At 40.8% G+C, this 20,309-nt stretch overlaps 2 protein-coding genes across 2 annotated transcripts; one reads left to right on the top strand and one right to left on the bottom strand.

Moving 5' to 3' along the window:
• The first annotated feature begins 542 nt into the window (after positions 1-542).
• LOC121739248 (ionotropic receptor 75a-like) lies at positions 543-9,390 on the top strand. Its single transcript, XM_042131609.1, has 10 exons — positions 543-647; positions 929-1,083; positions 1,533-1,838; positions 3,265-3,380; positions 4,034-4,201; positions 5,681-5,904; positions 6,104-6,312; positions 6,537-6,659; positions 7,295-7,443; positions 9,160-9,390. Exons 1-10 carry the CDS (start codon positions 566-568, stop codon positions 9,380-9,382), a joined length of 1,755 nt encoding a protein of 584 aa, XP_041987543.1. The 5' UTR covers positions 543-565; the 3' UTR covers positions 9,383-9,390.
• A 439-nt stretch (positions 9,391-9,829) lies between these two features.
• LOC121739298 (neuronal acetylcholine receptor subunit beta-3-like) lies at positions 9,830-18,370 on the bottom strand. Its single transcript, XM_042131678.1, has 6 exons — positions 18,325-18,370; positions 15,583-15,773; positions 15,015-15,332; positions 13,741-13,997; positions 11,059-11,266; positions 9,830-10,082 (listed from the first exon to the last, which is right to left on the bottom strand). Exons 1-6 carry the CDS (start codon positions 18,368-18,370, stop codon positions 9,966-9,968), a joined length of 1,137 nt encoding a protein of 378 aa, XP_041987612.1. The 3' UTR covers positions 9,830-9,965.
• Positions 18,371-20,309: the final 1,939 nt, after the last annotated feature.

Here is a 20,309-nt window from a genome sequence, read left to right as displayed (position 1 = left end):
TGACATAACGTTGAGTAGGTAGGACAGTAGTAATATGGATGCGTCTTAGCTTTACTTTTCAAACCTGCAACCCTCTTACTTACTTGTTTTTAAAATTTCATTAGTCCTCTTCACAGTATGAAATTATTTCGCCATTTTAGATGGTCGGCCATATTGGATTTAGAGTGATGTCACATACCATATCGTGCAAGATCATCCAAACTAAACGCGTACGCAAAATTTCAGCTCAATCGGTTAAATATATCTACCTTAAAATTGAGTTCCAAAATTCCACCGTAACATACATACTTACATACATACAGAGAAAGTTAAATAAAAGCTTTTAATTTTAAAAATAATTAAATTTTCTACAATATAGCCTTCTGGGTAAGGGCAACCGTTTGCCATTAAAAAATGATAACAAGCTAAATCGCAAGTCAAATGATCACTAATAGGCAATAGCTCAAACAAATTAAAGATTATAATTTATAATGATGTGTATTTTAAAACGTAGGTAGGTCAAGTTGAGCAAATGCTGTTTCATTGCTAAGTCTACGGCTGTGATAGCTGCAGCTTTAATCCCATCATGGTTAACATATCTTTCATTATAGCTTTCTTTACATCTAAAAATTTGTCTATGCTCACAGCATTCCTCTGTTTTAAACCAGGTAAGAAAGTGATTTTAGTATCTACTTACATAAACGCATTGTCTTCTTAGGTTATGGGTACTAAACTAGTCAAGGGTGTTTTAAGTCAAGATTTAGGCAGAGCCAAGAACTGACTCCGATGCCGTTTTGTCCGTGATCATGATGAAGTAAGCCTTTCGAAGGTTCGTAGTTCGTACGTAAAAAATTAAAATCATAAAATGTGAAGTACCTAAGTACATAATTACTATAACATAGACGACTTTTATTCATCGCAGACGAACTGTATTATGCGATATCCACAGATGAGGTAAAAGAGTTAATGCAGCGAGGCTACGATGCGGGGTTACGTATCAGCGCCAACAACTGGAGCGACTCCGACCTGCCCCCCTACCGCGTGTTCCGGGAAGGTGTGCTCCTCGACTCGGGGTGCGATGGAGCCGAACAAGTTCTCAGCAGAGTGAGTTCTCAGAATCTAAGCCCCAAGGACAGATTCTGCTATTTGACTGCAACATTATCGCAGCTTCATCACGAATTTGAAATTACTAAAATATAGTTACTTACCTATTGCGTAGATATTACGTAATATTGTTGTTCCGTTTACTATCAAACTACGTACAAAAAATATGGCATTATTTTAAAGTTTTGAACATACAAATTACAACCTAACGTTTATAAATCTACTTTATTATGCAGCTTGAGAGAAAACAGACTGTAAGTTTAAAGTTTAAATAAACAACGAATCTGCATTAATGTCGCATAAAATATAGTAGAATCTCGATTCTGGGTATAGGGTGACGATAAGTCATTAGGTCAATTCAACTTAAGCAAACCTCTTTCTGCTAGCTGCTTTAAAAACGTGAATGTGCAAACCTCTAGCTGGTATAAAAAAAACTTTGAATATTTTAGGCCTCCGAGAGCAGAGCGTTTAATTTAAGATACTCGTGGCTTCTACTGGACGAAAATAACTTTAACGTCTCTTATTTGGAGGAAAAGCTGTCAAATTTCGCGATTTATCCGGATGCCGATGTGATCTGGACATCTGCCGACGCTATGGTGGACGTATACCGGGTGAAGAAGGACCAGCCCCTTGTTGTGTCCCATTTAGAAAGAAAAGAGACTCGCGAGGGACTACAGAACCTGTGGAACAGCTTGCCAACAGCTGTGACGAGACGGAAAAATCTCCACCACGTGTATTTAAACTCGGCTACCATTGTAAGTAACAGTCATGGAGAAAATATGTACCTACCTATAGTTCACTTGACATCCTAATACTACTCAAAATATATGGCATCGAAGTGGAGTGTTGATTATTATCGAGGGTTTTTGGGATCTTATCCCTAACAAAGCTGAGGATGATCCTACTAAGATATTCCTCTCAGTAAAAAGTTCCGTACCGATACAGAGCAAAAATAGGCTAGAAATTGTGTTTTTTGTAAGAGAGCCTCCCTTAAATTTTTATTTATTTTATTATTAAAGTACACATAATTATAACAAAAGAATGTGTGAAAAATTCAAGTCCCTACCTCTTGCCATTAATGATTATATAGAGCGAAAAAGGCAAAAAAACACATATTTTGTTGTATAGTAGCCCCCCTTAAATATAAATTTTATTTTGTTTTCAGTATTTGTTGTTATAGCGGCAACAGATATACACAATCTGTGAAAATTTCAGGAGTCTAGCATAGCGGCTCTTGAGATACAGCCTGGAGACAGACAGACGGACAGACAACGAAGTCTTACTAAAAGGGTCCCATTTTACCCTTTGGGTACGGAACCCTAAAAAGTAGTTACTAATTAGGTATAGGTACAACTACGTTATGAAGCACAGGTATAAAGTTTTGTTGTTATCGCTCTTTTAAAATTTAACCAGTAACCACGATCCCATCACGTCATTCAGACCGTCCAAACTGTTGTGCAATACAGTAATGACAGACAAGTAATTTCATTATCCATGAGAATGTTACCAAGAGATACCTACATCTCATTAATAAATGCCGTTATTAAATAAGTATTTATCGATTTATCGATTTATTTCGAAACCGGTCGTGTAATTTGTTAAAATTTATATTTATTTCTGAATATAGTGGAAAAAGTGTACGAAAAATAGTGTTTTATTAGTATTCAACATGAATTTCCACCAAGAACCAACAGTACAATCAATTACATATATTTAATAATTAACTAACTAGCTATTTGACCGAGCTTTGCTCGGTATTCGATAAAATACGAATAAAATGACATTTTCTAAAAATGATTCCTAGATAGAAAGGTAAAAGTAATTAATTCGAGAATAATGTAATGTTTTCTTTTTTCAATGAATTCTAAGATGCGAATATTTTATCTCGCTAATGATTTAAAAACGACAAGGCTAAAGTTCGCGATACATTGACAAATGTCATCGGCGAGTCGCTGACGATTCGTCTCTATATACGTTTCTACTTTGTTTCAATATAATAAAGCATTGTCTGGATACAAAGTCCAATTGATACTTCCAATTTCCTTGAATTTTTTGTAGCTGGCTCTTAACCTTGTCTTTCGTCTGTGTAGGATGAAAATTGCCGAGATTAAATACGAAATTCGTCTGAGGCATATCTACGGACTACGGTCCGTGTGTAACTCCTTACTTATTTGCTTTAAGATAAGCCAACCTCAGTACTTCAAGGGCTGGTCGGACCTCACTAATCGTCAAATCGACACATTCCCCAAGCTGACCTACCCGCTCCTCATGCTCGCCGCAGAAGATCTGAATTTCAGGTAAAAGTTTAAACTTTACTTCTTTTTTATCACTATTATATTGAATGTTATGTTCTAGAAACCTAAAAACAACATTAAACTAGTTTTAAGTATTTCCTAGTTAAATCTAACACTTTCGGAATAACACATTACATGATAAGTACATGATGTTTACCACCGGTTCGGGAATTATCCCGACGGTGGCATTAAGATACTTGCACATGGGCAACAAATGGGGAATTTGTTTTTAAACAAATGTGTTACTAGAGTATCTAAATCTACGACCTAATACCAATGTGAAACAAGTAGAAAAGTGTGTTGCTGCGCGATATTTTTTAGGCGTCTCTTGCACTGGGCCTAACAGCCATGCACTGAAGCCTTTAGAGGCATCCGCTGGCAGGGTCGCGGTTGTGTATTCCGCGTATCCCGTGGCTCTGCCTTAAGCGGAAGAGCAGGAACACCGTTGGGGTTTTAGTGGGTATGCCCGGGCGCGGCCCTCCGCCCCCAGGGAGTCCCACATACCCCGGTAGCCCTCCCCAGACTGCCGGGGATGCGTAAACGCATTTCCCCAACGAAAAAAAAAGGCGTCTCTTGCACACTTCCGCAATTGCCTTAAGCCAGAATCAGGATCCCGACTAAACTCTCTCTCTCTCTCTCTATCCCTCTCATGGTAGGTATAATCTGAAGCAAGTGGACCTGTACGGCGAGGAGCACAATGGCACATTCGACGGCCTGGTGGGGCGCATGCAGCGCGGCGAGCTGGAGGTCGGCATCACCTCCATGTTCATGCGCGCTGACAGGTGGCGCGTGCTGCACTACAGCGCTGAGACCATCGAGCTCAAGTACGCTACGTTACGTATGCTCGGTTTCTGAGCATATATTATTATGTATTAGTATAAAGTAAAAAAAAAAAACAAGTTTATCAAATGTAGAGTCCCAAAAGCGCCGTCTCGTGCTCAGAGATGAAACTTGTATAAAATCAAGACTAAAGTTATTTTATTTTTAATAATTATTATTAATAATAATTTAGTTAGGCACTTGAAAAGTAATGCATCCAGCACACTTAGCCTGGCTACCGCAGAGAATGAGAATGAGAATATCAGTTGTAGAGGAAATGTTCCTATATAATTTGTCGAGACCTGCACGCCTTCTCGCTTAGCATGCTGTTGGTACATTAGTACAATATAGTATTGATTGCTTACCGCACTAGCAACATTTTTCTCGATCCGAGATTCAAAGGTCTTAATTGGCCTTAAATAATGTTGTAAACCCTGTTTTTAAACCGTAAGCCATAAAAAAACTAGGCCTTTACATCCGATGTGGATGATTTATACAGTATTTTTCAGAGCGAAGTAACCACACCTCAAATACTGTCAAGGGCGTCGCCAGCCGATGGCGCAGGGGGGGGGGGGAAGTTGACTTTACCTACTAGGGGGGGGGGGGCGGCCAAGTGTGAGTTGGACTCGCCCATGAAGGGTTCTGCAGCAGCCTAAATACCTACTCTGCCTACGGACACGCTCCACAGTATAATAATTATTATTATATTGGTCCGGACCCCCCGGACCCGCCCCCCCCTTATATACGCCCATGCATCTAGTATCTACAGCGATTGTAATAACAACAGTTAGTATCTTAGTACTATCTATATATATAAAACTCAAAGGTGACTGACTGACTGATTGACATAGTGATCTATCAACGCACAGCCCAAACCACTGGACGAATTGGGCTGAAATTTGGCATGCAGGTAGATGTTATGACGTAGGCATCCGCTATGAAAGGATTTTGATAAATTCCAACCCCAAGGGTTTTTTTAAATTACCAGATTTTAATATTATAGTGGTCGTTGTTTGCATTATATTTGGCAACTTTTTTAGAATCTCTGGGGGGGGGGGGGGGGCTGCTGCCCCTCCCTGCCCCCCCTTGACGACGCCCTTGAATACTGTAGTGCCTGGGCCAAGATTTTTAAATGACCGTATGGTTGCCCAAGCGCATACTGCATTCTCGCATCATAGTAGGCCTAGTCCAGAGGAAAGAACTAGTCAATACGTCTGGGACCAACTATGTGCGGGTTTCCTCACGATGTTTTCCTTCACCGTACGAGCGTCCGTATTATGTACTTGAGATCAGAAAATATCTCATAGATACGCGCCTCCACCCGGGTTCGAACCTGCACCCTCTAGGAGTGCGAACCGAAGGTCTGCCCATTAGGCCACGGACGCTCTGTAATCCATAACGATTTACTTACGTAAATTTTATCAGTAGATATTGATCTCAGTCTATTGTTACGGTGTGGCGTCAACTCTATTGAATTGTTTCAGAGGAGCATTCCTATTCCGTCAGCCGTCTCGCGCGTCAGTATCGAATGTGTTCCTCTTGCCGTTTTCTCGCGGGGTCTGGGCGGCGTGTTTGGCAGTGTTCGGTACCGCGGCAGTACTGTTGCCGGTAGCTGGCCGGTCCGCTAGACACTCACCAGACCCTGTCACTGTCCGCCTGACCTTCACCGAGAGTTTTACATACTCTATCGGCACTGTTTGTCAGCAAGGTAACTTTGATTATATGCAAGGAACTTACAATTATGAAATTCCAATATAATAGATAATTACTACGCTTGATTTTGGGAGAAATACGATTATAATAGCACTTATATTATACCCAGTAGTTGATAGTTCCAGGCACACAACTTTTCCCTATTCTGTATTTTTACTTTGGGTGGTACCACTTTGGTTTAATCCGTGTTTTAGGTTCAGATCTTTCGCCTCTACTAGTGTCGGTCCGTCTGCTCATGTTCTGCACGCTGCTGACGTCACTGTTCGCGTTCACGTCGTATTCAGCTAAGATCGTAGCTATTCTCCAAGCACCGAGCAATGCCATCCGAACCATACCGGACTTGACGCGCTCGCCTATGGAAATGGGCGTCCAAGAAACTACATATAAGAAGGTGTACTTTGCTGTAAGTTCATAGTATTTTGGTTCAATATAAATAATATACTTTCCCAATTTCTTCAATCCGCCACAATACGTTTTTCTAAACATATGAATCAAGAGGAACGTCGTCCCTATGAATTGCATGTTATATAAGAATTAAGTAAGGATTATATTAGGATAGTCTTAAAGGACTATAGAGTGACCACAGTTTTTGTTTTAAAGTTGGCAAATATTTGTGTTATGAAATAGGAAAGCACGGACCCGGCAACCCAGGCGCTGTTCCGTCGCAAGCTGCAGCCGCTGGGCGAGCGCGCCTACCTCAGCGTCGTCGACGGAATCGCGCGCGTGCGCACCGGACTCTTCGCTTTTCAGGTCACCTTGATAAACCGATTTACTCTAGCTAGAGTTTAGTTGCTAATCTAGATTGGTCGTCACTCTTACTCTCGCCTCATCCATATAATATGGACGCTGATAAGCATATTTTGTGTATCTTCCCACGAAAAATTGGGTATTGAGCTATGAATGCAATCATCTTCTGTAGATCATTTAAAACAAGATACAATTCATAACAAAAAAAAATTATAGAAATACACAAATACTTTACAGAGACCATATTATACGGAGTGTAACAAAACTAAGTTTCTCCATACAAAAGTAAAAAAAACAATTGGTCTTTCAGCGCTGCTAATTTCACAATTAGGTAACTCTCTACACAAGGAACATGTACACACCCTAAATTATTATCACTTAGTTTTGTTACACTCTGTATAATCCAGATAACTAGCCAGTGTAGCTACTCGTGTCTCGTTATCAAAATACGGTCACAAAACACCTCGATTCATAAATTGTCCCATTGTCAACTGTCTCTTTTTTCGCGCACGAAAATATTACTTGTATCATCTTGTATACCGCATTGCTATTACATTTCCACTAGGTGGCAAAAATTCACAAAGTGTTAATACAAACAAACAAACCAGTTATACAGAAAAAAATGTTAATGCATACAGGTGGAACAGAGTTCAGCATACGACATAATCAGCCAGACGTACACGGAGCGGGAGAAGTGCGGGCTGAAGGAGATCAAGGCGTTCACGCTGCCCATGGTCGCCGTGCCCGTGCGGAAACATTCCGGGTACAGGGACCTGTTCGGCGCTAGGTATCACTGCCCATAATATTAATGTAGACTAATTAATACTACTGTGTATGAAGCTGGTATGAGTTGGTGCTGTACTCGCATGGTGGTTTGCAAATAAAATGCTTGATAAAGGTTGCACATTTTAGCAGGTTGCACATTTTAGTAGGTTGCAACAGCGCCATTTTTATAAAATTCTAGCTAATTTTTTTTTACTGAATCTGTTCCATAATTACCAGTTCAACTTAGTTTCTGCGAAGACTTGTTGTTAATGCTCTAAAAAACAAGACTGTACCTATTATAAATCAGGACACAGAAATGCTTAATAGCGACCATGCATTTGCTTATGGTACGTGGGTCACACTGAAAGTGTTTAGAACTAGCTAGTTAGAAACATTACTAATGAAAACTTTTTTTTAATTACAATTTTAGAACTCTTTGGTAACATAATCTGGTCTATTACATTTATTTGTCATTTGTTTTGGTGAATTGGCGGCAAATCTAAAACTCTTGTTACACGTGAAAATGAACTTAACGCGAGAAAAATTTCAGTGAATGATTTTTTATGACTTTCGTTGTGGGCTTACTCAATAACAAAGCTTTGATAGGCTGCTATTACCATTTCATAATGAAGCCCCATCTCGTGTCACTATTTACAATTGGTTTAACGAGTTTAAACGTGGACGTAGCAATCTCACTGATGATCCCCGTGAGGGACGTCCTTTAACAACGACTACTGAAGTTAACATTAGTGCTGTGCGACGCATGATAGAGGGAGATAAAAGAGTGACCTACCAGCAGATACGGGCAAGCCTAGGCATTGCTATGAGTCAAGTTCAACAAATATTACATGAACATTTAGGCGTCAGGAAGCTTTGTACCAGATGCATTCCCCATACTTTAATCGACGACCAGAAACGCCTTCGCATGGACTGGTGTCGCCAAATGTTAGATAAGTTCAACGGCAGTGACTCAAATGCTGTATTTGACAACCTCACAGGTGATGAAAGCTGGATATATTGCTTCGAACCCGAAAGCAAAAGACAATCAGCTCAAGGGATGTTTCCTTTCGAGGTTTGGCCAACTAAGGTAAAGAAAGGAAGAAGTCAAGGCAAAAAGATGATTGTCTCATTATTTGGTCGGAAATGTAATTGTGCGACGGTTGTGCTAGAAGATGAAAGGACAGTTACTGCAGAAAGGTATGTCAATCGCTGTGTGCCTGTCGTCTTGGAAATATTTCGACAGCAGCGCCCTCGAAGCAGGACACTCCTTCACCACAACAATGCTTCAGCGCACTCCGTGAGACGGACTGTTGAATATTTGACTATGGCAGTGTTGAGATATTGAGTCATACGCCATATAGTCCTGGCCTGGCGCCCTGCGGCTTTAATTTATTCCCAAGAAATAAAGATAAAATTCGAGGTACTCGCTTTACGAGCCCTGAAGATGAGATGAAAGCGTACGAAAATGCCACAGAAGAGACCCCTAAGGAAGACTGGGCCCACTGCTTTTTTCGGTGATACCATCGAATGTGACGATGTGCAGAGAGGAACGGAGATTACTTCTAAAAACAATAAAAGTATTGGCAACTTTCTACATTAAGCCGTTTTTCATTTTCTAAACATTTTCAGTGTTACCTAGGTACACGGTAGTAGTGGTATATAATCTGATGTTGTACCATCAATTTTTAATTTTTTGTACGTCTTATAAATAAATAAATAAAAAAATTGTGTTGCGCAGACTACGGTGGCAGCGCGAGGTGGGTCTGATGGACCGCAGCCGGCGCGTGTGGATGACGGGGCGGCCGGTGTGCGCGGACGGCGGCGGCGGCTTCGTCAGCGTCGCGCTCGGCGACGTGCTGCCCGCCGCGCACGCGCTGCTCGCCGGCGCCGCGCTCGCTGTCGCGTTGCTGCTGCTCGAGATCGTGCACGCGAAGTGCCATAGGAGCAAGAGTATTCATTGAGTTCTGAAGAGATTTAGGGTGAAGCCAAACGAGTGTAATTTGTGAGTCGTGAGTCGCAGAATTTCGGTCGCGTAAATATCTTTTCATACAAATCATGACTCACAAAATTACGCTCGTGTGAATCAAACAAACAATTCATACAAAAGTATGAAACTGAATGCAGCAGAATTTCGGCCAGCCGAAATTCTGCGATTCACAAATCACGCTCGTTTGGCTTCACCCTTAAGGCATTGCCCTTTGCCAGTAGTCACCGGTCGCAGGACACCAAAAACATCTACCACTAGATTCATGACGAATGATGTCACGACATGACATCACATTACAATTTACACATAGGTCTCTATTTCACAATACGTACACGATGCATCCCATGATAAGGTAGCAAGATTTATTATTTAGGGATTAGATTAGAAAACCTTGTATCACAAATTATAAAAATCTGCTTATATATAAAAATGATTTAATCCTTTATTTTATTGCAACTACATAATGACTGATATCTTAAATTACAATTTTCGATTGCGGTGAGTTCCTCTTCTGACAGACCTAATATAAACAAATATTTACAAGTGAAAGCGAGACGTTAATGGAACAAATGAATGCAGTGTACGATAAAGACGGTGAGCAGCACCAGCAGCAGCAGCGTGCGGTCCAGCAGCCGCGCCGCCGCCGCCCACGCCGTGCTCTGACCCTCGACGCTCTGTAACATGAGTATTTTTTTTGCGCTGAAGGCAGGTTAAGTAGCCCTGATGTCACTGCGACCCTTGAGGATCTAATATCTATTGTGACTCCTTCGCATTAGGGTACCGTCCCCAACACAATGCTGCTTATAAATTGAATGATGTGGTTGGGGTTGGTGACACGAATTTCCTCTGTGGATGAGTATTCGTAGCAACCAAGGTGCCTGTTTCCGCTCTGTAGTAGAGCAGAATCTGCAAGTCATTAAACTACCAACACCTATTCTGTTATGGCGCTTATTAGTTATTGAGCTTGCAGTGCCCAGTTAGGTTCTGGTAAGGATTCTTATTTGATTCCTACCCATGGTGAGCACTATTTCTGACAGTTTCTTATTGAGAACATGAGTAATGCTGGAGCCTTAAACTTAAAAATAGTAATTATATTATGTATGTATTGTAAAAAGTTCGATACGTTGGATTTTCGGGATAATAGATTTGAATGTGCTGGTACTTAAATTATAATAATAATAATAATAATAATATCTATGAACGCTTCACACCACGTCAGTCTGGCCCCGTGCTAAGTACCTAAAGGACTCGTGTTACGGGTACCAGACAACGGAAACATATTTAATACTTTTATACTATACATATATTTAAGATTTTAATTATATATAATACACATCCATGACCCAGAAACTTTGAAAACTTTTTGTTCTATCGGCGGGATTCGAACCCGCGACCCTCGGCTTGAGCTACCGACAGCCCACCCACTGAGCCACAGAGGTCGTAAAAGGTATAAATTATACTTCCTACTGGATGCTAACAGGACTGCGAATATCTGTACGGTTTGCTTGTCTTTGTCTTCTATACTGGGAACTTCACATGACAAAGACAACTGACCTTGAATAGCTATAAGCAGTGAAAAATTATATCCTAGTAAAGAGAAGCGCTATGCTGAGTTTAGCGGTTTCTTAGAATTATCAAAAGACGATATACCTCGGTGGTTGTAAGCCGACAGAGCTGCGACGTGGCGGTCAGCAGCGCGCGTAGCGGTGGCGGCGGCGGCGCGGAGCAGCGCGACACCCGCAGCACGAGCGCCGCCGCCGCCGCGCACGCGCACGCGCACACGCACTGCACGCACACCAGGGACAGTGGCAACGGCACACGCGCTGACACAGACAACTTCGGCGCCGACGATATTAGCCTGTAACACAAAATAATTTATTATACATATAAAAAAATGCACAAGGACTCTAATTGTTATCTTTATCGTATCTACCTACTTTTCTGCTCTATGACATTTTTTCCTAGGTCGAATATTTCATGATAATTTCCTGGTTTATGTAGTTGAATAATAATATACCTCTAGGTAGCTCAATATGACTGTCAAGTTATAAAAAAACTCGCAGCCCGCCTCGGCTTCGCACGGGTATGAAACTAACATTTTAAAAGGTATAAATTTTAACACACACATACTTACTAGTCCGGGTTCCGTAGAACATTTTTTTTATTACTATCAAGTAAATTTTTCAAATCAAATCAAATCAAATCATTTAATTCAGGCATCAGAGGCCCATATAACAAATACCTTAAATCTAACATACATATAATTATATAATAAATACCTTAAAACTAACATACATATTTTATATATACTTAAAAACTAACACTGTCACATTTTGCCGGCGACGTGACTCGCTTCGTTCCGGAGTCTCCCCCGGAACCTCCGATAGACTACATCCATCGGCCAGAACTCCGGCGCCTCGAAAGTCGACAGAAGATTCGTCGGTACTCTCACCACAAAGGAGCTAAAGTTAACCTTGTGGCGAGACTGCAGACGCTCGACCCTCAGGCGCAGTGTCGTCTTCTTCTGGATGTAGTCCACGACATCCTGGACCTCCATGGACCAGTGCAGGCGGGATATGTACAGGGGCGTCGCGGGGACCTCGCTCCGCAGACGCAGCTCTGGTACATATGGTGCGGTGCCGCGATGGTTGCGGGCGGCGGGCTTCTTCCTCCTCTCCACCAGTATGAAGCCCTCCTCATCGCACCTCCTGCCTTCGTCCTTGCCAAGCCGAGAAGATTCCACCTTGCGGCTCTTCGTAGCCTTGCGGCTCTCAGTCTCGCGACTCTTCGAAGCCTTGCGGCTCTCATTCGCCCCATTAGTTTTCGCCCGCGGGGGAGGTGCGGGGCGACCAGCAACAGTCGCAAAGTTTTTCTGAGTCGCCTGAGGACTCGGGGTCGGCGCAACCGGGAGGGGAGCGGGGGCGGGGGCGGCAGCGGCGGTGTTCGTTGACCCGTCCGATGATAATGCTGACGGGCTAAACTTGCTCGCTTGCGCGCCACGACGAGTAGTGACGAATGCGGCATCAGCATCAGGTGACCTACATATTGAATTACCACTTTTTAATTGCGATAATTCAATACGTAAGTCACTGATCGTAGACTCTGATGCCTGCAATCTACCTCGAACTCCGGCCAGCTCCTCCTTCAGGAACCTGATGTCTTTCAGTAGGCTGACGACGTCGACGCGGTCCAATGTGACGGGTGGCAGCTTGTGGAGCTCCTTTGCCACAAAAGCCGGCACCTCATCAGGATCCGTCTGCTTCAGCAGGGAGATGATGTCCTGCACGCTCCTTTCCGTTCCGTCTCTTCGTCGCGACGGCATATTCGCGCTCTGTCCGAGCGTCTCGTATAGCAGCTGCTTGCCCTTGCAAATCTCCTCGCTGGAGAAGGAGGACTTGCAGATCTGCATGATGCTGACCTCGTCCATAGTGTCGATGGCGTGCTGGATAAACGCCAGCAACTCGTTGGCCACGAGCGCCATGGTCACGTGCAGCGGCAATGTGCCGCGCGATTCGCAAAAATATTACTTTTGCTGCGTGTGTAACGCGGAGGTGCACGACCGGTCGCTAACTAGACGCATTACATACAAATTTTTCGAGATTAGCTTAATTTTGATAAGACAAATAAAATTAATTGTTGTTCGTCTTGTCGAAATCATGCTATTCACAAAAAATTTGTAAATAGCTTGATTTTGATAAGAAGATTGAATGAAATTGATAATCTTCATTATTAATTTTATTTTGTTTTTAGTACTTATTTGTTGTTATAGCGGCAACAAAAATACACTATCTGTGAAAATTTCAGAAGTCTAGCTATAGCGGTTTTTGAGATACAGCCTGCTGAGTGCTGACCGACAGGCGGACAGACAGACAACGAAGTCTTAGTAATAGGGTCCCGTTTTTACCCTTTGGGTACGGAACCCTAAAAATTATTCTAGGGATCCCGGATCATACGATATATTATGTAAAGTATAGCCTAAGTTTTAATAATAGTGCATTTTAATTTCAGTCGGTATTTTCTAAATCCATACTTCCATACTAATATTATAAATGCGAAAGTGTGTCTGTCTGTCCGTCTGTCTATCTGTTACCCAAACCGCTGAAGTCTGAACCGATTTTGCTGGGCATAGACATACTTTGAGTCCCGGGAAAGGACATAGGATACTTTTGATTCCGGAAAATGTACCGTTTTATGCGCGATAAGCGAACTTTGGCCCAACGGAGTTGCGGGCCTCATCTAGTTACATAATATAGCTAGGTGCCTGTTACAATTTAAAATTTGAACCACCGTAAATAATTTTGATTCACTATGGAATATTAATAGCTTACTCACCACAAGGCGGAAGTGAAGGCAGCGGCGGCACATAGCGCGGGGCGGGAGTCGGGTGGCATCATGGCGGCGGCGAGCAGCAGCAGCGTCGTGGTGGCCAGCACTGCGGCCAGCGCCAGGCCGTGCGCGTGGCCCGTCCGGCGCAGGCGCACGGTGTACGACACCACCCCCCGCACCACCCCCTCGACCTCCTGCCGGTCCTCCGAGCAGTTCACCGACACCGCTTCCCAGGAGCTCGATTCGAACATCAGCGCGCTCGACTGTAATAAGTTAATTAACGTTTAGATTATAATGGCGCCTAGTGAAAAGTAGCGACGTACCCAAATGACTTCGCCAATGTACTAAATAATGGCATAAAATGTTTATACTAGTACTTATATAGATTACTAGCTGTTGCCCGCGACTTCGTCCGCGTGGACTTCAGTTTATAGCGCGCGATGTCAACAAAATTGGTGTCAAAAGCTTTTATAAAAAAAACCCTGGTACCCCTTAAATCAATACAGCTGTGCAGTGTGCACACAATAAGTATTTCATTTTTTTATATTAAACTTTATATTTTATGCCAAATTTTAAAGCTTATTTAGCCCTCCAATTACACAACTTTACCCATAAACTATTTATCATTGATAGATTTAAGGTTACGTCACTGCACAGATAAAGTACTGAGTTATTTAATACCGTAGAATAGATATAACAATCGAAAAAAATCGAAACTTAAATGTAAGATGATACCACGTCTTATAGAAAGACTTTTGAGCAAGCGTCAGCGCGATGTAGAAGACGCACGGCGCCATCTATTATGAATTGTTGGAACTAACTTAATTTGAACAAATTTACGCATTTTCACCCCCTTACAACCCTTTTTTCCAGTAAAAAAGTAGCCTATGTCCTTTCTTAGGCTTTAGACTATCTGTATACAAAATTTCATTACAATCAGTTCGGAAGTTTTGGCGTTTGGCGTGAAAGCGAGACAGACAGACAGACAGACAGACAGACAGACAGACAGAGATACTTTTGGCGTTTGGCGTGAAAGCGAGACTGACAGACAGACAGACAGACAGAGATACTTTCGCATTTATAATATTAGTATAGATAAAGGCACCTAGTGAAAAAGTAAGTATTCTTGTACAGAGGCGATTTCACATCTATACTCGGCAGGCATTAGTGAATTTTCAATTTAACAAAAAAGCCTTAATTTACATATTATTATTACAGTTTAATAATGTAATAAAAGGCTGTTTTGCATATCCAAAATTCACTATATAATATAGGTATACCTTTTCGTCTCTCAACACCACATCCATCTCGTCAATCGAGTGTCCTCGGGAACCGAATTTGACGATAATTTCGTGCTCGTCGGCCGGCCACTTGTAGAGGTCCATGGACAGCGGCGCGTTGACGTCGAGGCGCGTGACCCAGCTGACCTGGCCGGCGCCGGTGATGCGGGCCTTGAGCGTGGTGTCTGCGGGGTCACTGCTGCTGGTGGCGGCGCTCAGCAGTGCCACGTCCGGCAGCCACAGCCGCTCTGACGTCACCAGCGCCTTGTCGCACCCCCAGTCGGTGGTGTTCCACGCTAAACGGGAATCGTTCCAATTCTGTGTAAAAGACAAAAAAAAAATATTGAACTGCGTTTGCTATTTATTATTTAAAATTATAATATAAAAAAGTCAGCAGCTTCATAGGCCATCCATAAGCTATATACCCCATACGTATACTTACAATAACGTTGTGATAATACAGGTCATGTTCAAGCAAAATCTTAACAAATCACACCTTTAAATAAATAAAAAATAACGGCTTTGTCGAACGAATCGGTTAAAATAAACCAAGGAATTAGCAGCTTACCAACTGTAAATTAGCCAGTAGTCGCACAGAGGCGGTGTCCTCGTATATGTTGGCGTGTCTCACTTGGAGTGACGCGAACACCTTGAGGGGCGCAGCGGGAGGGTTAGAGCGGTCGTACTCCGCCAGCAGCGTGTCCACTCGCATCGTGAATGACGTCACATTGTCGCAGCCGCCCCACACTTGATGCAAACCTACAGGGAAAGGAGAATAAGAAGTCCCATTTTTAAGTAATCACTTTGGGACCCTAAGTGGTTGCTAATAATATGGTTTGTGTTTTGGTGGTTGCTACGAGCAAACTTTATAAATCGATAGGAGGCACTAAGTGTGTCCTATCGGTAATTATAAATCTGTTAAATCATGTACTTATCTCTTTACAAGAACGCTTTATATTATTCCAACTTAGTACTTAGATTCTAACGATTTAGAAATAGGCGCTAGTAGTCTCCGCTAGGGGCGCTAGGAGAGACTACGTAAGGAGGTGGTTGGTGAAAATTTATTGGCGGGCATTAGTAAACATTTAAGGAAACTCCTGTATTGTCAGAGGGCCTAGACAAGCGGCAAGCGATTGTCGTAAACGCCAACGCCAACGCCACAAAATGTACGGGATTTGACATTAGTATTCGCTAGCGAAGCGATGACTTATGTCAAATAATTTATACATTTTGTTAGCGTTTACGATAATTGCTTGCCACTTGTCTACCAGTGCAGGTAGTCAGTGACAGTTCATAACGACGATATAGCTTAGAACTCCCTCGTTCATGTCAGCCTTGAAACCAAAAATAATTTAAGTGGCTCGTGCGTTTCAGAGCTTCGATGCTGCTGATACACAGTCACGTATACAGAGAGTAACAAAAATAAGTGATAATACTTTAGGGTGTGTATGTGTTCCTTGTAGAGAGTTCACTGTGAAAGTAGCAGCGCTGAAGAATCAATTTTTTTTTCACGTTTGCATGGGCAAGCGCCCGAATGTCACGAGTTTCCCCATACAAAAGTGAAAAAAAATTTGGTCTTTCAGCGCTGCTACTTTCACAGTGAACTCTCTATGAGGAACACATACCCACCCTAAAGAATTATCACCTATTTTTGTTACACCTTGTATAACACCCCTGTATTGTCGTCGGAAAAATGTTCCAAATCTTCCAACATCCACATAATGCATAAGTTATCGTTTGTCAGCCCCGGATCTTCAATTTTTTTTAGGCGGGGCAAAAACTGAAAAATGCCGCCCTTACTTACCTACTTATGTTTATTTTCACCTTTATCATCCATATAATTTCAGCTATCAATATGTAGGAACGGTAGGGTTTAAAAGCGAGCGGGAGCCGGGCGCATATTTTGAACTACGCCTACGCGCCTCGCCAATAAAAAAGACGGGTTGCACTCCGGGAGTGCCGGCAGAAGTGAAAACTTGATTATTAACGTTGTGCATTATTTTTTTTAACCCATATTTTATGAAAATCGATTTTTAAAAAAATCGATTTTTTTAATTAATCGAAACCCTTACAATCGATTAAATTTTTAACCCATTTTTTATGAAAATCGATTTTTAAAAAATCGATTTTTTTTAATTAATCGAAAACCTTACAGATTTTTTTAACCCATTTTTTATGAAAATCGATTTTTTAAATTAATCGAAACCCTTACAATCGATTAAAAAATATCGACAATCGAAAAAAACAATCGATTGTTCGATTAATCGATTTCGATGTTACAACACTACTCTCCAACCGTCTTACGGTTTTTCGATCAGCACGAGAATCTGACGCGAGTTTCACAGTTTTTACCCATCCCACAAAAGTGCTCAATGCCGCTAAAGAAGTTTTCACTTCAACCAATGATTTTCTACTTATACAGATATGTTACGTCCATACTATTTTCTGGCTTAAATCTCTTCCGAACAATTTTCGAATTCAAAATTGCAAACATTGACAAATTTGACAGATAAGTGAAAGAAAAGATACGAAAAACCATTTACATAAAAGAGACAGTTCTATTATTAAACGTCGAATCGTATCGCTGTCTCTTTCTTCGCCTGAGCTATGACGAAAATTCAATTTTTTCCAGATTATTCGAAAAAATCATTGAAAATGTAAATAATCGAGGTATTTATTGCAATCAAGACATGTGGTAAGAGATTCCATGTGTTTTGTTTACTTTCGAGTCATAATTGGTACATTTTCGATACACGCACGACGTCATTTTCAATTTATTTAGGTAAGACAAGACGCAGCACGTTCGTGACTGCGCTCGATGCAGACTAAACAACAGACGACCCAATTGGGCCGTATTTGAATCTTCACAACGCGCGCGGAAGTATAATATCTGCTTTGAGTTTTTCATCATTGACTTCAACAAATTGTTCGTGCAGTACGTCTCACTCCGCGCTCAGAGTTTCGGTCAAGTTGATATTATGGCCATGAAATTGCTGTACTTGTGCTATTATTTATTCCGTGGTCAAAGTTAAATAAATGATGAGTTGTCCATTGGTCCGTGAAGTGTGAATTTGGCCGCCCCCTGAATTTGCCGCCCGGGGCATAGGCCCCGGCTTGCCCCCCCCCTAGATCCGGGGCTGTCGTTTGTAATTATACTTTTAAACACAACACAAAAACACTGCCACCTTTTCCCTTATTAATTTCCACATTTTTTAACTATCACACCTATATCCCTTTTATATTTAAAAAAATAACTGAATCATGCGCTAATTTTTAATTTTATACTACACATAATATATATTGTTATTACCAATAATAAAACATAGAGCTTTCAACACGGCCACCGTCGAAGGCATTTTTGTTGAACTACTGCCATTGATATTTGATTCCGCCATTTTAGTCAGTTATTCTCAACATAACATCACAAAATATTATAATATGTAGTCATCATTATAAGTAAATTATTTGTATGTAAATTAAAACTTAATATTTGAATGATTAAAAACAATGCTATAGTTAAGACCAGAGCTGAGGGATACCTGCTTCTCAGAGGGAAATATTTTTTTCTTCTTAATTTCACATTTTTTTAAATTAATAAATACTTGACACGCATTGCAAAGCATGTTTTATTCATAAAGTCATTCGTTTGTGATTTCCATTTATTGGTCTTTTTTGGCGTAATGGCCAGCGATTTTAATAATGCTATGTGGTATCCCAGTTTGAGTGTCACTGGTGCGTGGGCCGCTATCACACCGACGTCCGGCGCCGCAAGGGCAACATTGTTTGACACAAAACTACTGGATTACTTGCTCGTTTCATTATTCTATCCTACGATTCTATCGCAATCATTTCGCCCACTTACAATACATTGTAATTAGCGATGATAAAGAGAAATGTACATTTAACTATAGTACGTACGTACGTATTAAATCATAAAATGCCTGTTTTTTATTACATTTTATTAATTTAAATATTAAAGTAAGCTTTGTTTCGTTTCCAAAAACCATTGAAAGGATTTCGTCCAAAGGTATGGTAACAGCTTAGGCTGAAAAACATAGCTAAACTATATTTATCGTAAAAAGTACATAAGTGTTGTAGTGTTGGTAACTAAGTGATATCTCAGACAATACGATGATAAGCCGATCATAATATTATATGCGTATGAATAACAACTAGCATCAAGCGCAGCGATTAACCAAATATCTGGGTATCAGATAGTTATTTCAATTAAATAGAATATTAATATAGTTCATTATTCGTTCTCAATGTTTAATTATGAAATATATACCTTTACGATACAAAAAATCTATACTATCTATACTTATATTATAAACGCGAAAGTATCTCTGTCTGTCTGTCTCGCTTTCACGCTAAAACTACCGAACCGATTGTAATGAAATTTTGTACACAGATAGTCTAAAGCCTGAGAAAGGACATAGGCTACTTTTTTACTGGAAAAAAGGGTTGTAAGGGGGTGAAAATACGAAAATTTGTTCAAATTAAGTTAGTTCCAAAAAATCATACTAGATGGCGCCGTGCGTCTCTTACATCGCGCTAACGCTTGCCCAACATCTTTCTATAAGAGGTGGTATCATCATATATAAGGGTTTCGATTTTTTTCGATTGTTATTTCTTTTTTACGTTATTTAATAAGTAAGTACCTTATATTATATACAGTGACGTAACCTTAAACCTATCAATGATAAATAGTTTATGGGTAAAGTTGTGTAATTGGGGGGCTAAATGAGCTTTAAAATTTGGCATAAAATATAAAGTTTAATTTTAAAAAATGAAATATTATGTGCACACTGTGATCTTGTTAAGCATGTTTATATCAAGGGCTCCACGAAGTGAAAAATTTTACGAAATTAAAGTACAATGAGGACGGCAGTTCGGAAAAATTTCGTTAGTTAACATTTGTCTAATTCGTTGAAAAATTTACTTTAAGTTAAATTTCCAACGGGAGCAAATTCTTTGAAGTGTTCGGAGTACACCATAAGTTTTTGAAAATTTTAAATTAATATTTAATGCCTTTAAAAAAATAATCAGTGTGACGTGCTCGGTTTTGAAGCCGTGCGCGCTACCTAAAAATGCCGCGCGGAGGCTTACTTTCAGCGTTAAATTTAAATTATAAATAATAGAGATAGATTCCGGGAGTTGGGATTTTTTTATGGAAATTTCCTCTTCTTTAAGAATCTCTTTTTTAAATTTCTTAAATGTTAATAGTTTCGGAGTTTTTAATAAAAAACATAATACCTTTTTTTTGCAACTTAATTTGCTTATAACTTTTGCAAT

Source organism: Aricia agestis, chromosome 2, assembly GCF_905147365.1.
Source record: "Aricia agestis chromosome 2, ilAriAges1.1, whole genome shotgun sequence".
Taxonomy (NCBI): domain Eukaryota; kingdom Metazoa; phylum Arthropoda; class Insecta; order Lepidoptera; family Lycaenidae; genus Aricia; species Aricia agestis.
The sequence above is the reverse complement of the archived record's forward strand: the minus strand, read 5'-3'. Positions and strand labels throughout refer to the sequence as shown.

Coding starts and splice junctions, on each gene's coding strand:
- LOC121739298 (XM_042131678.1), bottom strand. CDS start 18,370: ATGCCTTCGACGGTGGCCGTGTTGAAAGCTCTATGTTTTATTATTG. Junction 15,333..15,582: donor TACTGGCTAATTTACAGTTG/GTAAGCTGCTAA, acceptor TCTTTTACACAG/AATTGGAACGATTCCCGTTT. Junction 11,267..13,740: donor GCCTTCACTTCCGCCTTGTG/GTGAGTAAGCTA, acceptor TTTGTGTTACAG/GCTAATATCGTCGGCGCCGA.
- LOC121739248 (XM_042131609.1), top strand. CDS start 566: ATGGTTAACATATCTTTCATTATAGCTTTCTTTACATCTAAAAATTTG. Junction 6,660..7,294: donor CCGGACTCTTCGCTTTTCAG/GTCACCTTGATA, acceptor TAATGCATACAG/GTGGAACAGAGTTCAGCATA. Junction 7,444..9,159: donor AGGGACCTGTTCGGCGCTAG/GTATCACTGCCC, acceptor TGTGTTGCGCAG/ACTACGGTGGCAGCGCGAGG.